The following is a 21,128-nucleotide window of genomic DNA, read 5'->3' as shown; positions in this document are numbered from 1 at the left end:
TCACAGGTGTCCAACCATTTGAATATAAGGACCTTTTTGCTTTCCCGTGGTGGCTATTATGAAAATTACACATGACCTTTTTTATTTTTTTAGCTCAGCAGCTATTGTTACTGTTACTGTTATCTTATGTGTGGCCTACGACAATTCTTCCAGTGTGGCCCAGGAAAGCCAAAAGATTGGACAGCCCTGCTAGGCCCTAAACTAAAGCAGTGAAGTGGGAGAAGCAGCCAAAGCTCACAGGGAAACCAGGAAATTTCCAGGTTGCACCTGACCATCACAGCTACCACTTGGGAGCTCTGGAGAAACCTGCAAAGCCACCGCAACTGGCTGCCATGACTTTCTGTGAATAATGGCTCTGCTTCACTGCCATCTTCCAAATCTCAATGCAAGTTTCTCTCTTGCCCAACTAAGAACTGTACAGGGAAGGGGATTCTGGGGAAATGTAGTTCCAGCTTTACACGATGCCAGGCGGGCAATAGACAGTCTAGTACACAGAACTTCACTATTATTTCTTCACCAAAACCTTTAGCAAGCCAGTTACAGTGGCTCATGCCTGTAATTCCAGCACTTTGGGAGGCCAAGGAGGGAGGATTGCTTGAGCTCAGAAGTTCAAGGCCAGCCTCGGCAATATGGTGAAAACCAATCTCCAAAAAAAAAAAAAAAAAAAGAAAGAAAGAAAGAGCCAGGCATGGTGGTGCACACCTGTGGTCCCAGCTACTTGGGAGGCTGAGGCAGGAGGGTCACTTGAGCCCAGGTGGTCAAGGCTGCCTAACCATGACCATGCTACTGCACTCCAGCCTGCGTGACAGAGTGAAACCCTGTCTAAAAAATGAACAAACAAAAACATTTAGCATTTGACAAGTTGGCTACTTCTTTCTTTTCAAAATACTTTTTTTTTCCCTTGGATTCTGAAATGGCACTTTCTCCTAGATCACGTTTTACCTAGTTTTTCTTTCTCGGTCAGCTTTGATGCTTCCTCTTTTTCTCCCAGAGACAGTCCTGGGACCTCTTTGCTGACCTCACTGTGTCTCATGACTTTGAGTAGGTCTGTGTTCTGATGACTTCCACATATAGATCCCCAGCTCAGATTTGGCCCCAAAACTCTTGACTCCTGTATTCAAGTGCCCTCTTGACTTCTCTGCTGTCATGTGTAATAGCCAAACTAAACTCTAATCGCCATCCCCTCCAAAAAAACTTCTCCCTTGGTCTTCCTCATCTCAAGCGATAGCAACTCTCCTTTTTCAGTTTCTCATGTCAACAAAATCATCCTTGATTTTTCTCTTTCTCTCATCCCACATCCAATCCATCACCAAATCCTATCAACTCTAAGCTCAAAATAGATTTAAGAATCTGACCACTTCTCATTACCTCTGCCTCTGTAACCCTGTGCAAGCTCCTGCCTGCATTTCTGCAGTGGTCTTCTAACCCACCCCACCTCCAAAACTATTTTCAATACAAGAGGCAAAGGGATTCACCTAAAACATAAGCTAGCTCACATCTCTCCTGTGCTCAAAAGTCTACAATGATTCTCCCTGTCAGTCACAGAGTAAAGTTACAGTTTACAATGTCACATTATCAGAAAGGCATTTCCTGACTACCTTACATAACACAGCAGCCCCATCAACTCTCCCAGGCCTTGCTTTATTTTTCTCCATAGTATATATTACCATCTGACCCACTGTGTACTTGCTTATTTAGTATTTTATATCCCCAATATGGACAGAATTATGACCTGCCCCCAGCTTCATATCTGGACATATTAACCCCCATGTGATGGTATTTGGAGATGGGGCCTTTGGGAGATAATTAGGTTCAGATGAGGTCATGAGAGTAGAGCCCCCATGAAGAGATTAGTGCTCTTATAAGAAGAGGCATCAGTGAACTTTCTCTCCCTCACTCTCTCCACCCCCCACTTCCCTCCCTATCCCCACACATTAAGAAGGTAGTCACCTGCAAGCCAAAAAGAGAAACTTCACCAGGAAAGGAATCAGCCCACACCCTGATCTTGGACTTCCAAGCCTCCAGAACTGTGAAAAAATAAATTTCTGTTAAGTCACCCAGCCTGTGGTATTTTGTTATGGCAGTTCAACTGCCTTGTATCAGATTTGGACAATCCCACTCTTTACAACAAGGTTATAAGGTACATAAAGGACAAGATTTTCTTTTTGTTCACTGCTTATTTCCAGCCCCTAGTTGCTACTCAAAATATAGTATATCTCCACAATGAATAAATGAGTGAATGAATGAGTTGCCCAATGTCATGGCTAAAATATGGCATGGCCTGAGCTAGTTCAGATGCTAGCTGACAACTACACAGTGAAGTAGGGATAAGTCTTAACCTGAACCTTGTTTAAGTTAACAACTGTGTGAATCTGATTTGTAAATGGCAATATAAGCAAATCCTTTTCAATATTCTAGTACACTCAGAAAATGCAAATACAAATTCTGCCTCTCCAGGATTCTCCTATTTCAAAAGAATGACCATTCACTTGAGAAAACCTTATAGCACATCTGTCTTGATATAATCTTCACCTGGTAAACAGTATTTGGGAATTCAGAGAGCACAGTATTAAATTCCACTCCCCATCCAAACCACAGAAGTGTGTTTATTTCTTGAAGGCTATTGCAGAACTAACTCCCCAGTATAAGGGCCAACCAACACTCTTGAAGTCTTGACTTTAAAACCAAGGCAGTGCTTTCTTAATTCCCCAAGAAGGAGTGCATGTTGGTAAAGAAACATAACTCACAATGTGAATTCACTTCTGATAGTAATTTATCTGGTTCCACTAAACAGAAAGCTCAAAATGATTCAGACATGTTTCCTTAAGACGGCTGAAATAAGATTCTTTTTAAGAGTAGAAAGTAGTAACTATCCCTGAAAATCAAGGCCAAATGGGCCAGAAATGAGAAGCACTTTGTAAATTCTGAGTTTTGGCCCACTGGATCCAATTACTCTAACAGGGACAACCTTGGTGTCTTTATTTGGATGCTTGAGACAGTTTGTTTACTGCAAGGTAAGTGATTGATGTGCGCTCTCGGTGTAATTGAGGAGAAACCTCTCGGATCACAAATTCATCCAGTAATTACTTTAGGATTCCTCTGAGAAAGTGTCTACATAATTTCCTTTGTATGGGTTTTCCAAAAGGACGTATGTCTCCTATCCAGTGTTCTCTAAACCACAAATGTACTCCATTGATTTTTCTCAGGCTACAGTGTGTTGATTTTCAGCCCATAGTGTGTAAGGTGAAAGGGAACAATAACTGAATACAGAAAATATTGATCTGCAACCACTGATTCAAGGCCCCAGGGTGTCAAAAGATTAGTTACTTTCAAGAGAAGTCCTGAAGGTGACTTTCAACTACTTTTTATTGACTAACACAGACCAGATAAACCCTTCTATTCAAAGCCATAGGCTCTTCTCCAGGACCCATAATGAAAAACCATTTTACTCCCTTGCTTGAGATCCAGGTAAGACAACATAATTTCTAAGTACATATAAATGATGTACTATTACCAAATGATTCATGGTATTGTAATTTAACTATAATAACAACTAGTACATTTAGTGTTTACTATGTCCCAGGAATTGTTCCAAGTGATTGACTTATATTAATCATGTAATCATCACAACACCCCTCTGAGGTAGGTACCAATATAATCCCCATCTTACAGAAGAGCAAGCTGAGGCACAGAAAGAATAAGTCACTTGTCCAAAAGTCAAACTGCTAGTAAGTGGCAGGGCCAGGCTGTGAACTCAAATAGCTTGGCTCTAGAAATTATACTCTTAACTACTGCATGATAAGAGCAGTCAAATGTTAAGGAAAACCTGAGAAACTTCATTGAACAAAGTTGCAAATGAAAATTATTGAAATATTGGCCATTATTCTGCATCTGCAGAAGGTAAAGAAGGAAAAGCAACATTTTGAATTCTAAATACTTTTCTGTGTTTTTTTGTTGAAAAAACAATTTAGAAAAAAACAAAATTACTGTATCATCCCATAGCTGACTAAAATACTCAGGCAAGGCTTCCTATCATCATTTATACATTTTTAATCCTCTAGACTATAATCAATGCACATCAAAACCACAATGAGACACCACTTCACACCCATCAGAATGGTCATCATCAAAAAAACAGAAAGTGCCTATTATGGTGATGGACCTATAGTCCCAGCTACTCAGGGGGCTGAGGTGGGAGGATTCCTTGAGTTCAGAAGCCACAGTTCAGCCTGAGCAGCATAGCAAAACCAGACCTCTAAAAAAAATATTTACAAAAAATTAACGAAATAGAAAGTAACAAGTGTTGGTAAAGATGTAGAAAAAACTGGAACACTTGTGCATTGTTGGTGGTAACATAAAATTGTGCAGCAGCTATGGAGAGCATTATGGAGATTCCTCAAAAAATTAAATATACAATTAACACATGATCCAGCAATTCCGCTTCTGGGTATATAACCAAAATAATTGAAAGCAGAGATTTTAACAGATATTTGTGCATCTGTGTTCATAGCAGCCAAAAGTTGGAAACAGCCCAATGTCCATCAACAAATTGATTTATAAACACAATGTCATATATACATATAATAGAAATTTTATTCAGCTTAAAAAGGAAGAACATTCTGACACATGCTACAATACAGATGAATCTTGAAGGCATTTGAAATAAAGCATCACAAAAGAACAAATACTATATGATTTCACTTAAGTGAGCTTGTTAGAGTGCTCAAATTCACAGAGCTAGAAAGTAGAATAGCAGTTTCCAGGGGCTGGGAATAGTAGGAATAAGAAGTTATTGTTTAATGGGTACAGAGTTTCCACTTGAGAAGATGAAAAAAGTTCTGGAGTTGGATGGTACCAATGGTTGCACAACAATGTGAATGTACTTAATGCCACTGAAATGTACATTTAATGTTTAAAATGGTAAGTTTTATGTTATGTATACTTTATAATAAAAATACTATATTCATGTGTATCTGTGTGCATATATGTGTGTACAGATAACTCTTCTCTTTTTATAGTAATCAAAGCTGTAAACACTGTTCTGTATCTTTTTTTTTCTTATAACAACATACCTTAGGAATAATTCTATATTCGTACATTCTTTCAAATAGCTTCCTGATATTCCATGATAAGGTATACCATAGTTTAAACCACCTGAGAACAATGATTATTTAATTCTCCACATTCTGATTACAATAAACAATACTGGAACAGCAACAACAAAAATCTGAGAATCAAAAGCACATAATAGTTCTTGCATTAGGATAGATGAGGTAATGTGATGCTAAAAAGCAACCCAAAACCTTCTATTAAATAGGAAAAAAAACTCTCAAATTCTCTTAATACAAGAGAATTTTCTTACTCATGCTACATGTCCTGCAGGAGTCAGCAAGGACCTCTGCTCCACACAGTTCCACCATCTTCCAACTGTATCATCAAGATGTAGCTTCCTTCCCTGACCATTGGGCTTTCCACTGTCTTGGTCCAGAAGTAGATCCATCTCATTATCCAAGACTAGTATTTGCTCTTTGATGAGTATTATAACTACCTCTTCCACAGTTCAATCACACAAACAGAAAAAAAAATTCTCACTATAGGTAAGTCAAAGTTTTACAAATTATTTTTGGAATTCTTTTTTTAACACTCCAGTGGTAATTTTTACTCAAAAAGTATTTATAACATTCTTACTACATACTAAGTGCTGTCACATGGGAAGGAGTCAGTAAATATGTGCTAAGTAAAAAGCAAATGATCCCTACTTATCTAGTAATTGCTGCTCTTTCTCCCAGAGCAATCAAACCACTAGAAATAAGAAGAGTAAATAAGAAATTACTTCGAATTAAATACCTAGAAATTAACTTAACCAAAAAAGTGAAAGGTCTCTATAAGAAAAACTATAAAACCCTGGTGAAAGAAATTGAAGAAGACACACAAAAAATGGAAAGATATTCCATGTTCATGGATTGGAAGAATCAACATTGTTAAAATGTTCATACTATCCAAAGTAATCTACAGATTCAATGCAATCCCTATAAAAATACCAATGACATTCTTCATAGAAATTGAAAAACAATCCTAAAATTTATATGGAACCACAAAGGACCCAGAATAGCCAAAGCTATCCTGAGCAAAAAGAACAAAACTGGAGGAATAACATCACCTGACTTCAAATTATACTGCAGAGCCATAGTAACTAAAGCAGCATGGTACTGGCATAAAATCAAACATATAAACCAATAGAACAGAACAGAGAACCCAGAAACAAATCCATACATCTATAGTGAACTCATTTTCAACAATGTTGCCAAGAACATATACTGGGGAAAGGATAGTCTCTTCAGTAAGTGGTGCTGGGAAAACTGGATATCTATATGCAGAAGAATAAAATTAGACCCCTATCTCTCTCACCATATACAAAAATTAAATCAAAATGGATTAAAGACTTAAATCTAAATCTTCAAACTGTAAAAGTACTAAAAGAAAACATTGAGGAAACTCTCCAGGACGTTGCACTGGGCAAAGATTTCTTGAATAATACACCACAAGCATAGGCAACCAAAGCAAAAATGGACAAATGGGAGCACATCAAGTTAAAAAATCTTCTCAGCAAAGGATACAATCAACAAAGTGAGCAGACAATCCACAGAATGGGAGAATATATTCCCATCTGACAAGGGAGTGATAACCAGAATATATAAGGAACTAAAACAACTGTATAGAAAAAAAAAACTATTAATCCAAATAAAAATGGGCAAAAGATCTGTATAGCCATTTCTCAAAAGAAGACATACAAATGGCAAACAAATACATGAAAATATGTTCAACATTATTGATCATCAGAGAAATGCAAATCAAAACTACAATAAGATATCACCTCATCCCAGTTAAAATGGCTTATGCCCAAAAGACAAGAAATAGCAAATGCTCGTGAGGATGTGGAGAAAAGGGAACCCTCATACACTGTTGATAGAAATGTAAATTAGTACAACTACTATAAAAAACAATTTGGAGGTTTCTCAAATCACTTAAATACAGCTACCATATGATCCATCAATCTTACTGCTAGATATGTAAGGTATTTAACCAAAGGAAAGGAATTAGTATATCAAAAAGATCTCTGCACTCCCATATATATTGCAGCACTGTTCACAATAGCCAAGGTTTGGAAGCAACCTAAGAGTCTATCAACAGATGAATAAGTAAGGAGAATTTGGTGCATATACTATGCAGCCATAAATAGGAATGAGATCCTGCCATTTGCAACAACATGAATGGAACTGGAGGTTATTAAGTTAATTGAAATAAGCCAGGGACAGAAAGACAAACTTCACATGTTCTCACTTGTTTGTGGGAGAGAAAAATCAAAGCAATTGAAATCATGGAGATAGAAAGTAGAATGATGGTTACCACAGGTTGGCTAGTGCAGGGAAAGGGGGAATTGGGGATGGCTAATGGGTACAAAAAATAGTTAGAACGAATAAGACTTAGTATTTGCTAACATAACAGGGTGACCATTGCCAATAACAATTCAATTGTACATTTTTAATTAACTAAAACAGTATATTTGGATTGTTTGCAACACAAAGGTTAAATGCTTGAAGTAATGGATACCCCATTTATCCTGATGTGGTTATTACACATTATATGCCTGTGTCAAAATATCTCATGTTCCTCATAAATATATACATCTGTGTACCCACAAAAAAATTAAAAATTTTTAAATTAAAAAAAAAATGACTTCTGGGTTTCTTCTCACCTAGTCACTTGGCCAGACCCCAGACGAGTTTAACTTCCTGTTTGAGAGTAAACCTTGACTATTGAAAGGAGAACCAGAAATCTAACTGAGCCTGAAGCTACAACTAAGTTATAATCACTGCCCAATTCAAAATTCTTATTGTTTCAAGGTCAAACTGTGGTTACGGTTGGCATTTAAACATTTCAACTTACAGCTTACATTTGCATTTTGCACAAATATTATGCATAGGTGAGAGGCTAATCCAATGGTTCATTAGCAACACCTGCGCCAAAGCAATATTAGCATCTTGCTATTAGGTTACTGTTTGCATTACAGGATAAGTGATTATNTGAATGAATGAGTTGCCCAATGTCATGGCTAAAATATGGCATGGCCTGAGCTAGTTCAGATGCTAGCTGACAACTACACAGTGAAGTAGGGATAAGTCTTAACCTGAACCTTGTTTAAGTTAACAACTGTGTGAATCTGATTTGTAAATGGCAATATAAGCAAATCCTTTTCAATATTCTAGTACACTCAGAAAATGCAAATACAAATTCTGCCTCTCCAGGATTCTCCTATTTCAAAAGAATGACCATTCACTTGAGAAAACCTTATAGCACATCTGTCTTGATATAATCTTCACCTGGTAAACAGTATTTGGGAATTCAGAGAGCACAGTATTAAATTCCACTCCCCATCCAAACCACAGAAGTGTGTTTATTTCTTGAAGGCTATTGCAGAACTAACTCCCCAGTATAAGGGCCAACCAACACTCTTGAAGTCTTGACTTTAAAACCAAGGCAGTGCTTTCTTAATTCCCCAAGAAGGAGTGCATGTTGGTAAAGAAACATAACTCACAATGTGAATTCACTTCTGATAGTAATTTATCTGGTTCCACTAAACAGAAAGCTCAAAATGATTCAGACATGTTTCCTTAAGACGGCTGAAATAAGATTCTTTTTAAGAGTAGAAAGTAGTAACTATCCCTGAAAATCAAGGCCAAATGGGCCAGAAATGAGAAGCACTTTGTAAATTCTGAGTTTTGGCCCACTGGATCCAATTACTCTAACAGGGACAACCTTGGTGTCTTTATTTGGATGCTTGAGACAGTTTGTTTACTGCAAGGTAAGTGATTGATGTGCGCTCTCGGTGTAATTGAGGAGAAACCTCTCGGATCACAAATTCATCCAGTAATTACTTTAGGATTCCTCTGAGAAAGTGTCTACATAATTTCCTTTGTATGGGTTTTCCAAAAGGACGTATGTCTCCTATCCAGTGTTCTCTAAACCACAAATGTACTCCATTGATTTTTCTCAGGCTACAGTGTGTTGATTTTCAGCCCATAGTGTGTAAGGTGAAAGGGAACAATAACTGAATACAGAAAATATTGATCTGCAACCACTGATTCAAGGCCCCAGGGTGTCAAAAGATTAGTTACTTTCAAGAGAAGTCCTGAAGGTGACTTTCAACTACTTTTTATTGACTAACACAGACCAGATAAACCCTTCTATTCAAAGCCATAGGCTCTTCTCCAGGACCCATAATGAAAAACCATTTTACTCCCTTGCTTGAGATCCAGGTAAGACAACATAATTTCTAAGTACATATAAATGATGTACTATTACCAAATGATTCATGGTATTGTAATTTAACTATAATAACAACTAGTACATTTAGTGTTTACTATGTCCCAGGAATTGTTCCAAGTGATTGACTTATATTAATCATGTAATCATCACAACACCCCTCTGAGGTAGGTACCAATATAATCCCCATCTTACAGAAGAGCAAGCTGAGGCACAGAAAGAATAAGTCACTTGTCCAAAAGTCAAACTGCTAGTAAGTGGCAGGGCCAGGCTGTGAACTCAAATAGCTTGGCTCTAGAAATTATACTCTTAACTACTGCATGATAAGAGCAGTCAAATGTTAAGGAAAACCTGAGAAACTTCATTGAACAAAGTTGCAAATGAAAATTATTGAAATATTGGCCATTATTCTGCATCTGCAGAAGGTAAAGAAGGAAAAGCAACATTTTGAATTCTAAATACTTTTCTGTGTTTTTTTGTTGAAAAAACAATTTAGAAAAAAACAAAATTACTGTATCATCCCATAGCTGACTAAAATACTCAGGCAAGGCTTCCTATCATCATTTATACATTTTTAATCCTCTAGACTATAATCAATGCACATCAAAACCACAATGAGACACCACTTCACACCCATCAGAATGGTCATCATCAAAAAAACAGAAAGTGCCTATTATGGTGATGGACCTATAGTCCCAGCTACTCAGGGGGCTGAGGTGGGAGGATTCCTTGAGTTCAGAAGCCACAGTTCAGCCTGAGCAGCATAGCAAAACCAGACCTCTAAAAAAAATATTTACAAAAAATTAACGAAATAGAAAGTAACAAGTGTTGGTAAAGATGTAGAAAAAACTGGAACACTTGTGCATTGTTGGTGGTAACATAAAATTGTGCAGCAGCTATGGAGAGCATTATGGAGATTCCTCAAAAAATTAAATATACAATTAACACATGATCCAGCAATTCCGCTTCTGGGTATATAACCAAAATAATTGAAAGCAGAGATTTTAACAGATATTTGTGCATCTGTGTTCATAGCAGCCAAAAGTTGGAAACAGCCCAATGTCCATCAACAAATTGATTTATAAACACAATGTCATATATACATATAATAGAAATTTTATTCAGCTTAAAAAGGAAGAACATTCTGACACATGCTACAATACAGATGAATCTTGAAGGCATTTGAAATAAAGCATCACAAAAGAACAAATACTATATGATTTCACTTAAGTGAGCTTGTTAGAGTGCTCAAATTCACAGAGCTAGAAAGTAGAATAGCAGTTTCCAGGGGCTGGGAATAGTAGGAATAAGAAGTTATTGTTTAATGGGTACAGAGTTTCCACTTGAGAAGATGAAAAAAGTTCTGGAGTTGGATGGTACCAATGGTTGCACAACAATGTGAATGTACTTAATGCCACTGAAATGTACATTTAATGTTTAAAATGGTAAGTTTTATGTTATGTATACTTTATAATAAAAATACTATATTCATGTGTATCTGTGTGCATATATGTGTGTACAGATAACTCTTCTCTTTTTATAGTAATCAAAGCTGTAAACACTGTTCTGTATCTTTTTTTTTCTTATAACAACATACCTTAGGAATAATTCTATATTCGTACATTCTTTCAAATAGCTTCCTGATATTCCATGATAAGGTATACCATAGTTTAAACCACCTGAGAACAATGATTATTTAATTCTCCACATTCTGATTACAATAAACAATACTGGAACAGCAACAACAAAAATCTGAGAATCAAAAGCACATAATAGTTCTTGCATTAGGATAGATGAGGTAATGTGATGCTAAAAAGCAACCCAAAACCTTCTATTAAATAGGAAAAAAAACTCTCAAATTCTCTTAATACAAGAGAATTTTCTTACTCATGCTACATGTCCTGCAGGAGTCAGCAAGGACCTCTGCTCCACACAGTTCCACCATCTTCCAACTGTATCATCAAGATGTAGCTTCCTTCCCTGACCATTGGGCTTTCCACTGTCTTGGTCCAGAAGTAGATCCATCTCATTATCCAAGACTAGTATTTGCTCTTTGATGAGTATTATAACTACCTCTTCCACAGTTCAATCACACAAACAGAAAAAAAAATTCTCACTATAGGTAAGTCAAAGTTTTACAAATTATTTTTGGAATTCTTTTTTTAACACTCCAGTGGTAATTTTTACTCAAAAAGTATTTATAACATTCTTACTACATACTAAGTGCTGTCACATGGGAAGGAGTCAGTAAATATGTGCTAAGTAAAAAGCAAATGATCCCTACTTATCTAGTAATTGCTGCTCTTTCTCCCAGAGCAATCAAACCACTAGAAATAAGAAGAGTAAATAAGAAATTACTTCGAATTAAATACCTAGAAATTAACTTAACCAAAAAAGTGAAAGGTCTCTATAAGAAAAACTATAAAACCCTGGTGAAAGAAATTGAAGAAGACACACAAAAAATGGAAAGATATTCCATGTTCATGGATTGGAAGAATCAACATTGTTAAAATGTTCATACTATCCAAAGTAATCTACAGATTCAATGCAATCCCTATAAAAATACCAATGACATTCTTCATAGAAATTGAAAAACAATCCTAAAATTTATATGGAACCACAAAGGACCCAGAATAGCCAAAGCTATCCTGAGCAAAAAGAACAAAACTGGAGGAATAACATCACCTGACTTCAAATTATACTGCAGAGCCATAGTAACTAAAGCAGCATGGTACTGGCATAAAATCAAACATATAAACCAATAGAACAGAACAGAGAACCCAGAAACAAATCCATACATCTATAGTGAACTCATTTTCAACAATGTTGCCAAGAACATATACTGGGGAAAGGATAGTCTCTTCAGTAAGTGGTGCTGGGAAAACTGGATATCTATATGCAGAAGAATAAAATTAGACCCCTATCTCTCTCACCATATACAAAAATTAAATCAAAATGGATTAAAGACTTAAATCTAAATCTTCAAACTGTAAAAGTACTAAAAGAAAACATTGAGGAAACTCTCCAGGACGTTGCACTGGGCAAAGATTTCTTGAATAATACACCACAAGCATAGGCAACCAAAGCAAAAATGGACAAATGGGAGCACATCAAGTTAAAAAATCTTCTCAGCAAAGGATACAATCAACAAAGTGAGCAGACAATCCACAGAATGGGAGAATATATTCCCATCTGACAAGGGAGTGATAACCAGAATATATAAGGAACTAAAACAACTGTATAGAAAAAAAAAACTATTAATCCAAATAAAAATGGGCAAAAGATCTGTATAGCCATTTCTCAAAAGAAGACATACAAATGGCAAACAAATACATGAAAATATGTTCAACATTATTGATCATCAGAGAAATGCAAATCAAAACTACAATAAGATATCACCTCATCCCAGTTAAAATGGCTTATGCCCAAAAGACAAGAAATAGCAAATGCTCGTGAGGATGTGGAGAAAAGGGAACCCTCATACACTGTTGATAGAAATGTAAATTAGTACAACTACTATAAAAAACAATTTGGAGGTTTCTCAAATCACTTAAATACAGCTACCATATGATCCATCAATCTTACTGCTAGATATGTAAGGTATTTAACCAAAGGAAAGGAATTAGTATATCAAAAAGATCTCTGCACTCCCATATATATTGCAGCACTGTTCACAATAGCCAAGGTTTGGAAGCAACCTAAGAGTCTATCAACAGATGAATAAGTAAGGAGAATTTGGTGCATATACTATGCAGCCATAAATAGGAATGAGATCCTGCCATTTGCAACAACATGAATGGAACTGGAGGTTATTAAGTTAATTGAAATAAGCCAGGGACAGAAAGACAAACTTCACATGTTCTCACTTGTTTGTGGGAGAGAAAAATCAAAGCAATTGAAATCATGGAGATAGAAAGTAGAATGATGGTTACCACAGGTTGGCTAGTGCAGGGAAAGGGGGAATTGGGGATGGCTAATGGGTACAAAAAATAGTTAGAACGAATAAGACTTAGTATTTGCTAACATAACAGGGTGACCATTGCCAATAACAATTCAATTGTACATTTTTAATTAACTAAAACAGTATATTTGGATTGTTTGCAACACAAAGGTTAAATGCTTGAAGTAATGGATACCCCATTTATCCTGATGTGGTTATTACACATTATATGCCTGTGTCAAAATATCTCATGTTCCTCATAAATATATACATCTGTGTACCCACAAAAAAATTAAAAATTTTTAAATTAAAAAAAAAATGACTTCTGGGTTTCTTCTCACCTAGTCACTTGGCCAGACCCCAGACGAGTTTAACTTCCTGTTTGAGAGTAAACCTTGACTATTGAAAGGAGAACCAGAAATCTAACTGAGCCTGAAGCTACAACTAAGTTATAATCACTGCCCAATTCAAAATTCTTATTGTTTCAAGGTCAAACTGTGGTTACGGTTGGCATTTAAACATTTCAACTTACAGCTTACATTTGCATTTTGCACAAATATTAAGAATATGATACAGGCTAATCCAATGGTTCATTAGCAACACCTGCGCCAAAGCAATATTAGCATCTTGCTATTAGGTTACTGTCTGCATTACAGGATAAGTGATTATACCTGTCAAGCTATGACAGAACTTGCTTCATTTTTCAGTTCATGTATAAATTGAAATGTCATTTTTAACAGCCCCCCAAAATTTAGATGTGACATTTTACTATTTTTGAATTTTAATAAAATGACAGAATTTCACTAGAAAAAAATGAGAAAGTCATATTTACATAAATAAACATATCATTTTAATTATTACTATCAAGGTATCTCCTTTACTCTATCTACCTGTTCTCCCTGAGGATCCAACAAGTAGATACAAACTCTAAAGGTTGTAACACAGGCTAATGCTCATAATTTTATCCCTATGCCTAACAGAACACCCAGATCGTGCAAGTGCTCAACACATATTTATTGTATTAATTAAATTCAATTTCTGTCTCTATGTTGATGATTCCCAAACCTCCAGCTCCAACCACTCTCTAACCTCCAGGGTCTGCTCACTTAACAAAATTTCTCTCCTTGAATATTTCACTATTCCACAGACACTATTGTAATCTCCTAATGGGTCATTTTGCCAGCTGCCCAGAAAAGCCAACGCACTCAGAATAGCAGAGTTTTGCAGCAAAGAAAGAGTTTAAAAATCACAGAACCAATCAAGCAGAAGGATGGGTGTTATTACTCAAATCAGCCTCCCTGAGAACTCAGAGGCTAGGGTTTTTATGGATAATTTGGCGGGCAGGGGTGTCGGAGATAGGTGCTGCTGATTGATTGGGAATGAAATCATAGGAAGGTAGAAAACAGTCCTCATGCACTGAGTCAACCTCTCGGTGGGGGCACTGGGACAATTGAGTCATGAGTCATCATGGGTCCTAGTGGAGTCAGTCAGTTGCCAGAATGCAAAAGTCTGAAAAACACCTCAAAAGACCAATCTTGGGTTCTACAATAGTGATGTTATTTATAGAAGCAATTGAGGAAGCCACAAATCTTGTCACCTCTGGCCACATGACCCCTGAGCAATAAGGGATTCTTAGAAACTACACCTACATTGTAGCAGAATTCAGGCCCCTTCCGTAATCTTGTGGCCTTTCATTAGTCTTACAAAGACGGTTTCAGACCCTATACATGGAGAGGGTCTGTTTTAGGGAAAGAATATTATAATCCTGCTTCAAAGTTAAAATATAAACTAATTTCCTCCCATGGTTAGCTTGGCCTACACCCAGGAATGAGCAAGGAGAACCAGCCTGTGAGGGCAGAAGCAAGATGGAGTCAGTCATGCTAGACTTCTCCCACTGTCATAATCTCTGCAAAGGCAGTTTCACTATGTGCTTTGCTATAATCAACATTCACATTATTTCCAATGTTGATAGCCAGCCACTCACATCAAGATCAAGAATTCACAGTATTCCTTGTCCACACATGAGAAAAATCTTTCTCCAGTCCTGGAAGGAGTATCATGTTGTGAAATGGATTTTGGAGCAGAAGTCCTAACCTGGGAGCAGAGGAGGGGTCTTAGGGAATCTAGAAATCTCCCAAAATTCACACAAAATCTGTGTTGTCTGAATATTCTCTCTCCATCTCAGAGTAGGGGTGGGGTTGCTATAAGACCCAAAGTGTCCTAAAAGAGAGAAGTCAGAATCTGACTTTATAGCATGATGCCTACCATACCATCATTAAAATTTTGCGTCATTGTATTTGCCTTTAAATGTCTAAAGATCTTTCTGACATGAAAAAAAAGTGGATCAAATTTGTTCTGTGAGGTTTCAGAGAACAGACCTAGCTTAAGAAAGTTAAAGGAAAAGCAGACATTCACTCAAGAGAAAAAGAAATTCTGCCTCAGCTGTCAAAGCCAGCATGAGCTGTCTGGTGTGGTAGGGAGTTACCTGTTGAAAACGTATTCAAACAGGCTTGTCGGTGATCATTTGGATGGGTGTCTCCAAAGAGCCTTATCTAGCATTGACTAGGTGTAGTGGCAATGGGAAGATAAAATATGGATGAGAGGTATCCTCTGCCTTTAGGAGCTCACCACCTATGATATCATACTCCACATCCATAGGTACTTGGAAATTAACACAATATACTAAATTTTTACTTTCCCTCAAAATCATCCTATTTTTGAAATGTTATTTCCCCTAAATACCAGCTTTACAACTCTAAAGGTCTTTCTGACATGAAAAAAAAAAGGATTAGATTTGTTCTGTGAGGCTTCAGAGAACAGACCTAGCCTGAGGAAGTTAGAGGAAAGCACACATTCACTCAAGAGAAGAAGATGCTCAGCCTCAGCTTTACAACTCCTTATGTATTAAAAAAAATTCAAAATATTTTGTATCCCATTTTCGCAGTTAAAATAGCATTGATTTACCTAACATACTCGAACCCACACTTTGACTCTTAAGATTGAAAAGCTGTTCATTGTGCATACCGCCACGGGAACTAATCTAATGAGGAAGGCTCCATGCTTTCTGTGAAATTGACTCAGATTTTGCTTCCAGCTGTACAGTATAAAGCCCTGTAGACAACATTTTTTAAATTACCATTAAAGGTATAAGAAAATTTTCCAGACTCTACAGAAAACTACTCTTTCAAACAATGGGAGTCACTTTTCTTCATAGCACTAAGCTGAAAAAGGTACTATAAGTCAAAGTCATTAGACTCAGAGAGCACATATATTCATTTATTTCAATGTCTATCTAAGACTGAACTACAGCAGTGGAGACCTGCAATTTCTCACAGAGAGATTTATTACAAAAAGATCCAAAATAGCCTTTCTACTCAGCATACATCTACTCTTCTATTGTGAGAATGTCATCTCTGATGCATACTATCTCCAGGCTATGGATATTCTTTGCAGTATTCACCTGACTTTGATCACCAGTTTGATCATTCAGCCTCTATTGCAGAAAATATTCTTCAGTTTAAAAATATAATGTCAGCCAGTCATGGTGCCTCACACATGTCATCCCAGCACTTTGGGAGGCTAAGGAGGGAGGATTGTTTGAGTCCAGGAGTTTAAGAACAGTCTGGGCAACACAGTGAGACCCCATCCCTACAAAAAAATTTGAAATTATCCAAGAAGGGTGGCTCACTCCTGCAGTCCTAATAACGGAAGCTGAAGCAAATGATGGCTTGGTCTAGTAGTTTAAGGCTACATGCCACTGCATCCCAGCCTGGGCAACAGAGCATTACCTTGTCTCTATAAAAATTAATTAATATAAAATAATAATTTAAAAATTAAATAAAAATATAGTCTTAAATGGAAAACTGTAAAAGATTACTCAAAGCAAGCCAATTTTACTATTTTTTAATCTTTACAGACTTTTAAGGATATGACATTTTGAACTTGCTAATTTTTGTGGTGTTTTTTAAAATAATAAACTGATTTTTACAATATGCTCAGTAAAAACAATAGTTTTATCAACCTTTTCTTTTATATTAGGGAATAAGCAGAACTGAGGAGGGAAGAAAGAAGGAGAAACAATTTTCAATATTTCTCTTGGCTGGGGTGAGAACTTTCTAATGTATAGCTAAGTTCACTTAAAAAATACTTTCCAAAATAAATAAGAAATCTACTTTTCAGAACTAGGACAAATATTGGCACAAAGTATAATCAATAGGACTTGGACAGTTTACCCTGATGTGCTGACTCTATGAAATTTCCTTAGTTCTATATAATATAAATCATCTAACAGTATTAGAATTAAATGTAATTTGAAATTAATGATGTGAGCAATTTATTTCCGTTATCATTTAATCAAGCCACTTTCATAATATAACTATTCACCTTGCCTTTCTAGAAACTAATGAAAGAAATAGCTTCTCAAGTGGCAGGGGGGATGGACTTTGGCATATGATCTTTTCTCATTTGTCACTGACTACTTCTGTAACATTGGACAAGTCACTTCGCCTCTCTAGGTCCAGGTTAAATAGGCATATTACCTACATCACAGATTATGTTCATCTATATGGCAAAAACTTATCAAGAGCTCACTAGAAGCTGCTCACATAGACATTAGAAATTCAATTAAGAACTAAGAATTAGATAGACATGGTCCCTGTCCTCATGGGACTTACATTATAGTGGAACACAAAGATAAGGAAGCAGAAAAATAAATAATTATATATCATGATGGCTGCTATACAGGAAAGACTCAGGGGTAGAAAAAGAGAGTAACAGATAGCATCCTAATTGTACAGAGTGATCAGTGTTACAGGAAAGATGACAACAAAAGGAGATCACAGAGCTAAAGCACTTGACACATAAAAGCCATTCAGTAAACAGTAGGTTTTACTATACATTATTGCTTCAGAATAAGACACGGAGAAAATTCTGGAATAAAAATAGGTAGAATGTGAAATTTAAAGGAATGGCAGACTAGATATTTTCAAAAATTCTCCTACAAGATACCAAGATAAATTGAATACAATATAACATAAATCCTTTCTAATGCATAGTTGAGTTCATTTAAAAAAAAAAAAAAAAAAAAAGTAAAGGAAACTCCCAAGGACATGGACTAACAAGCAAGCTGTAACCTGTAGTTTTCAACTGACACTGAAAGAGCAGTTGGCCTCAAAGCAATTGCCAATTTCCATTCTCTAAAGTCTTGGATTTTAATGGGTGCGTGGGTACAGGAAACAAGGCAGTGAACTTACATAAGGTAGGGATGTGGAATTGAAGCCCCACATAAAGTGTTCACATACATCTAAAGTGCAGTGGCTCACTTCTGCAAAACCAGCACTTCGGAAAGCTGAGGCAGGACTGCTTGAACCCAGGAATTTAAGACCAGCCAGGGAAACATAGTCAGGTCCCATCTCTACAAAAAAATAAAAAATGTGCCTGTAGTCCCAACTACTCAGGAGACTGAAGCAAAAAGATTGCTGAGACCAACATGTTGAGGCAGCAGTGAGCCACTCAAGCCTGGGTGACAGAGGGAGACCCTGTCTCTAAAATTAAAACTTATAAATAATATGCTCACATGCAGTTTAACAGAAGGTTGCAAAAAAGATTTCTACCCAGCAGCAAAAAGAAGAAACAAGATTTGTTTGTCTTGACCCAGATTTAATGTGTTTAAAAATAAAAATCTCTCCTGATATTCATAACTACAAGCTTAACATCATGCAGTTAAGATTAAAATGCTGTCTCTGGTTTTAAAAACTCCAAAACAAGAAATTAACAGATAAAGGTCAAATATTATTTCACAATCCAAAATTAAAAACCATATCACCAAACAAGCCATCATGAGTAAAAATCAGCAGAAATGAGAAATTAGGGCCTCAAGGACTTCAGCTATTGGAAATATTGGATACAGATAGAGAATACATAATAAGAATTGTGAAAGAAGCACACAGTAACTAAAAGTGAAAACCCAGAAAAGATTACACTGACAATGGGGTAGAAAACACACAAAAAATGTGTTCTACCCCACTATATTTAAACTGAAATAAAATATAGGAACAATGATCAACTATAAAAATATAATGGAATTGTCTGAGAAATGCCTGAAATTTAGTCAAATATCCCAAAAGGTCTGTTATAGAATATAATTTATATATCATGAATTTTAGAAAGGTTGGGGAACTGAAAATAAACGTTAGAATGGTCTCTTCTTTAGTGAAATAAAGAATTCTGTGCTTTTAATATGTAACACAATGGGATGCCTGAAATCTTAGACTTTCATTAGTATTATCTTATTTAGAAATGAAGCAGCTATTCACTTTACAATTTGAACAGGATTAATGTTTGCAAAGAGTCCCTTTTAGAAAAGTAGCTTTCGGCTACTTTTTGGTCTCACTCTGTCAACCAGGCTGGACTGCAGTGATGCAATCATAGCTCATTGCATGCAGCCTCATCTCTCCTGGGTCCAAGCGATCCTTCCACCTCAGCTCCTGAGTAGCTGGGATTTACAGGCGTGAGACACCGTGTCTGGCCTGGACTAGACTGTTTTAATAACAAAAAGAGATCTGAACATTTTGGAATCCACCCAAGGTATTGTTAGAAGATTTTAAAGTAGGAGTTAGCATGTGATATAATTTGAATATTTGTCCCCACCAACTTTCATGTTGAAATGTAATCTCCAATGCTGGAGGTGGGGCTTGGTGAGAGATGTTTGCATTATGGAATAGATGCCTTATGGCTTGGTGCTGTCTTCCTGTTAGTGAGTGAATTCTTGTGAGATCTGATCGTTTAAAAGTGTGTGGCACTTCCCCACTACACTCTCTCTCTCTCTCTCTCACACACACACACACACACACACACACACACACACACTCCTGTTCCCATGTCAGAACCTGCTCCTTCTTTGCCTTCCACCATGACTGTAAGTTTCCTGAGGCCTCCCCAGAAGAAGATGCCAGCATTATGCTTCCTATACAGCCTGCAGAATAGTGAGCCAATTATACCTTTTTTCTTATCAATTACCCAGTCTAAGGTATTTCTTTATAGCAATGCAGGAATGGACTAATACAGCATAGAATTATTAAAAGCAGTTTATACCCCAATTTATTCCACATCTCACTAATGTAGTTACATATATGTAAAAGGTAGAACAATACAGTACTCACCTTTCTAGCCCTAAGATGTTTTTCAGACCTGCATTACAAAAATTTAAAAGCCAACTTTACTTATGAACTGAAGTTCATAATCTATCTAGAAAGATGGGCTATGTGAGCGTAAAATGTTAATGCAAAATACTTCACATAACAACAAATGACTAAGTGCTGATTCCGTGGCACAGGCTATGAGATGAGAGAAGAAAGCCCTGTGAGCTACTGGTGAGGTTTCATGGCCAACACAGGACCTGCGCTGCACCTAGAGAGATGGGTATCATTTGCAATGATAAAGAGGTGTGCAGGGGATTTTGCAGGTAGAAGGAGTATCAGGAAAAAAGATGTAGAAATGAAAATCCGGGCATCATGGTCTACCTGAATGCTGTGGTATACACATGGACAAAGGGACATATGTTTGGAGGAAGAAAAGGTCAGATTTCAGAAGCTATGAATGTCAGCCAAAGGAACTAGGATTTCGTTGGATAAGTAATAAAAAAAAAAAAAATAGGAGTTTTGTACAGGCTTTTGAGATGATGTCAAAGGAAGACATCATCTCCCTCAGAGAAGGGAGCATTTAAAGAAGGAAAGAAAACTTTCATTTTCCAGGAGAGACACACTGCAGCAGAACTGGCTAGCCAAATACATTTATATTTGAAAGCTGCAAAATTACCCAGGTTTCCAAGTTGGCATTAATCTGCACATGCAGGAAAAATAATAGC

The 21,128-nt window shown here is 36.6% G+C and overlaps 1 protein-coding gene across 2 annotated transcripts in view; it reads right to left on the bottom strand.

Annotated features, from left to right (window-relative positions):
- Positions 1–21,128, bottom strand: part of GXYLT1 (glucoside xylosyltransferase 1) — a 107,621-nt gene that overhangs the window by 10,400 nt on the left and 76,093 nt on the right. For both annotated transcript variants that reach the window (XM_017530266.2, XM_017530290.2), the window contains one exon: positions 1,951–2,027. In XM_017530266.2, the coding sequence (XP_017385755.1) occupies positions 1,951–2,027 (77 nt within the window). The remainder of the gene's footprint in view (positions 1–1,950; positions 2,028–21,128) is intronic.

This window comes from Cebus imitator, unplaced genomic scaffold (genome assembly GCF_001604975.1).
Source record: "Cebus imitator isolate Cc_AM_T3 unplaced genomic scaffold, Cebus_imitator-1.0 Scaffold2, whole genome shotgun sequence".
Taxonomy (NCBI): Eukaryota; Metazoa; Chordata; class Mammalia; order Primates; family Cebidae; genus Cebus; species Cebus imitator.
Note: the sequence above shows the minus strand (reverse complement) of the source record. Positions and strands in the feature narration are given on the sequence as shown.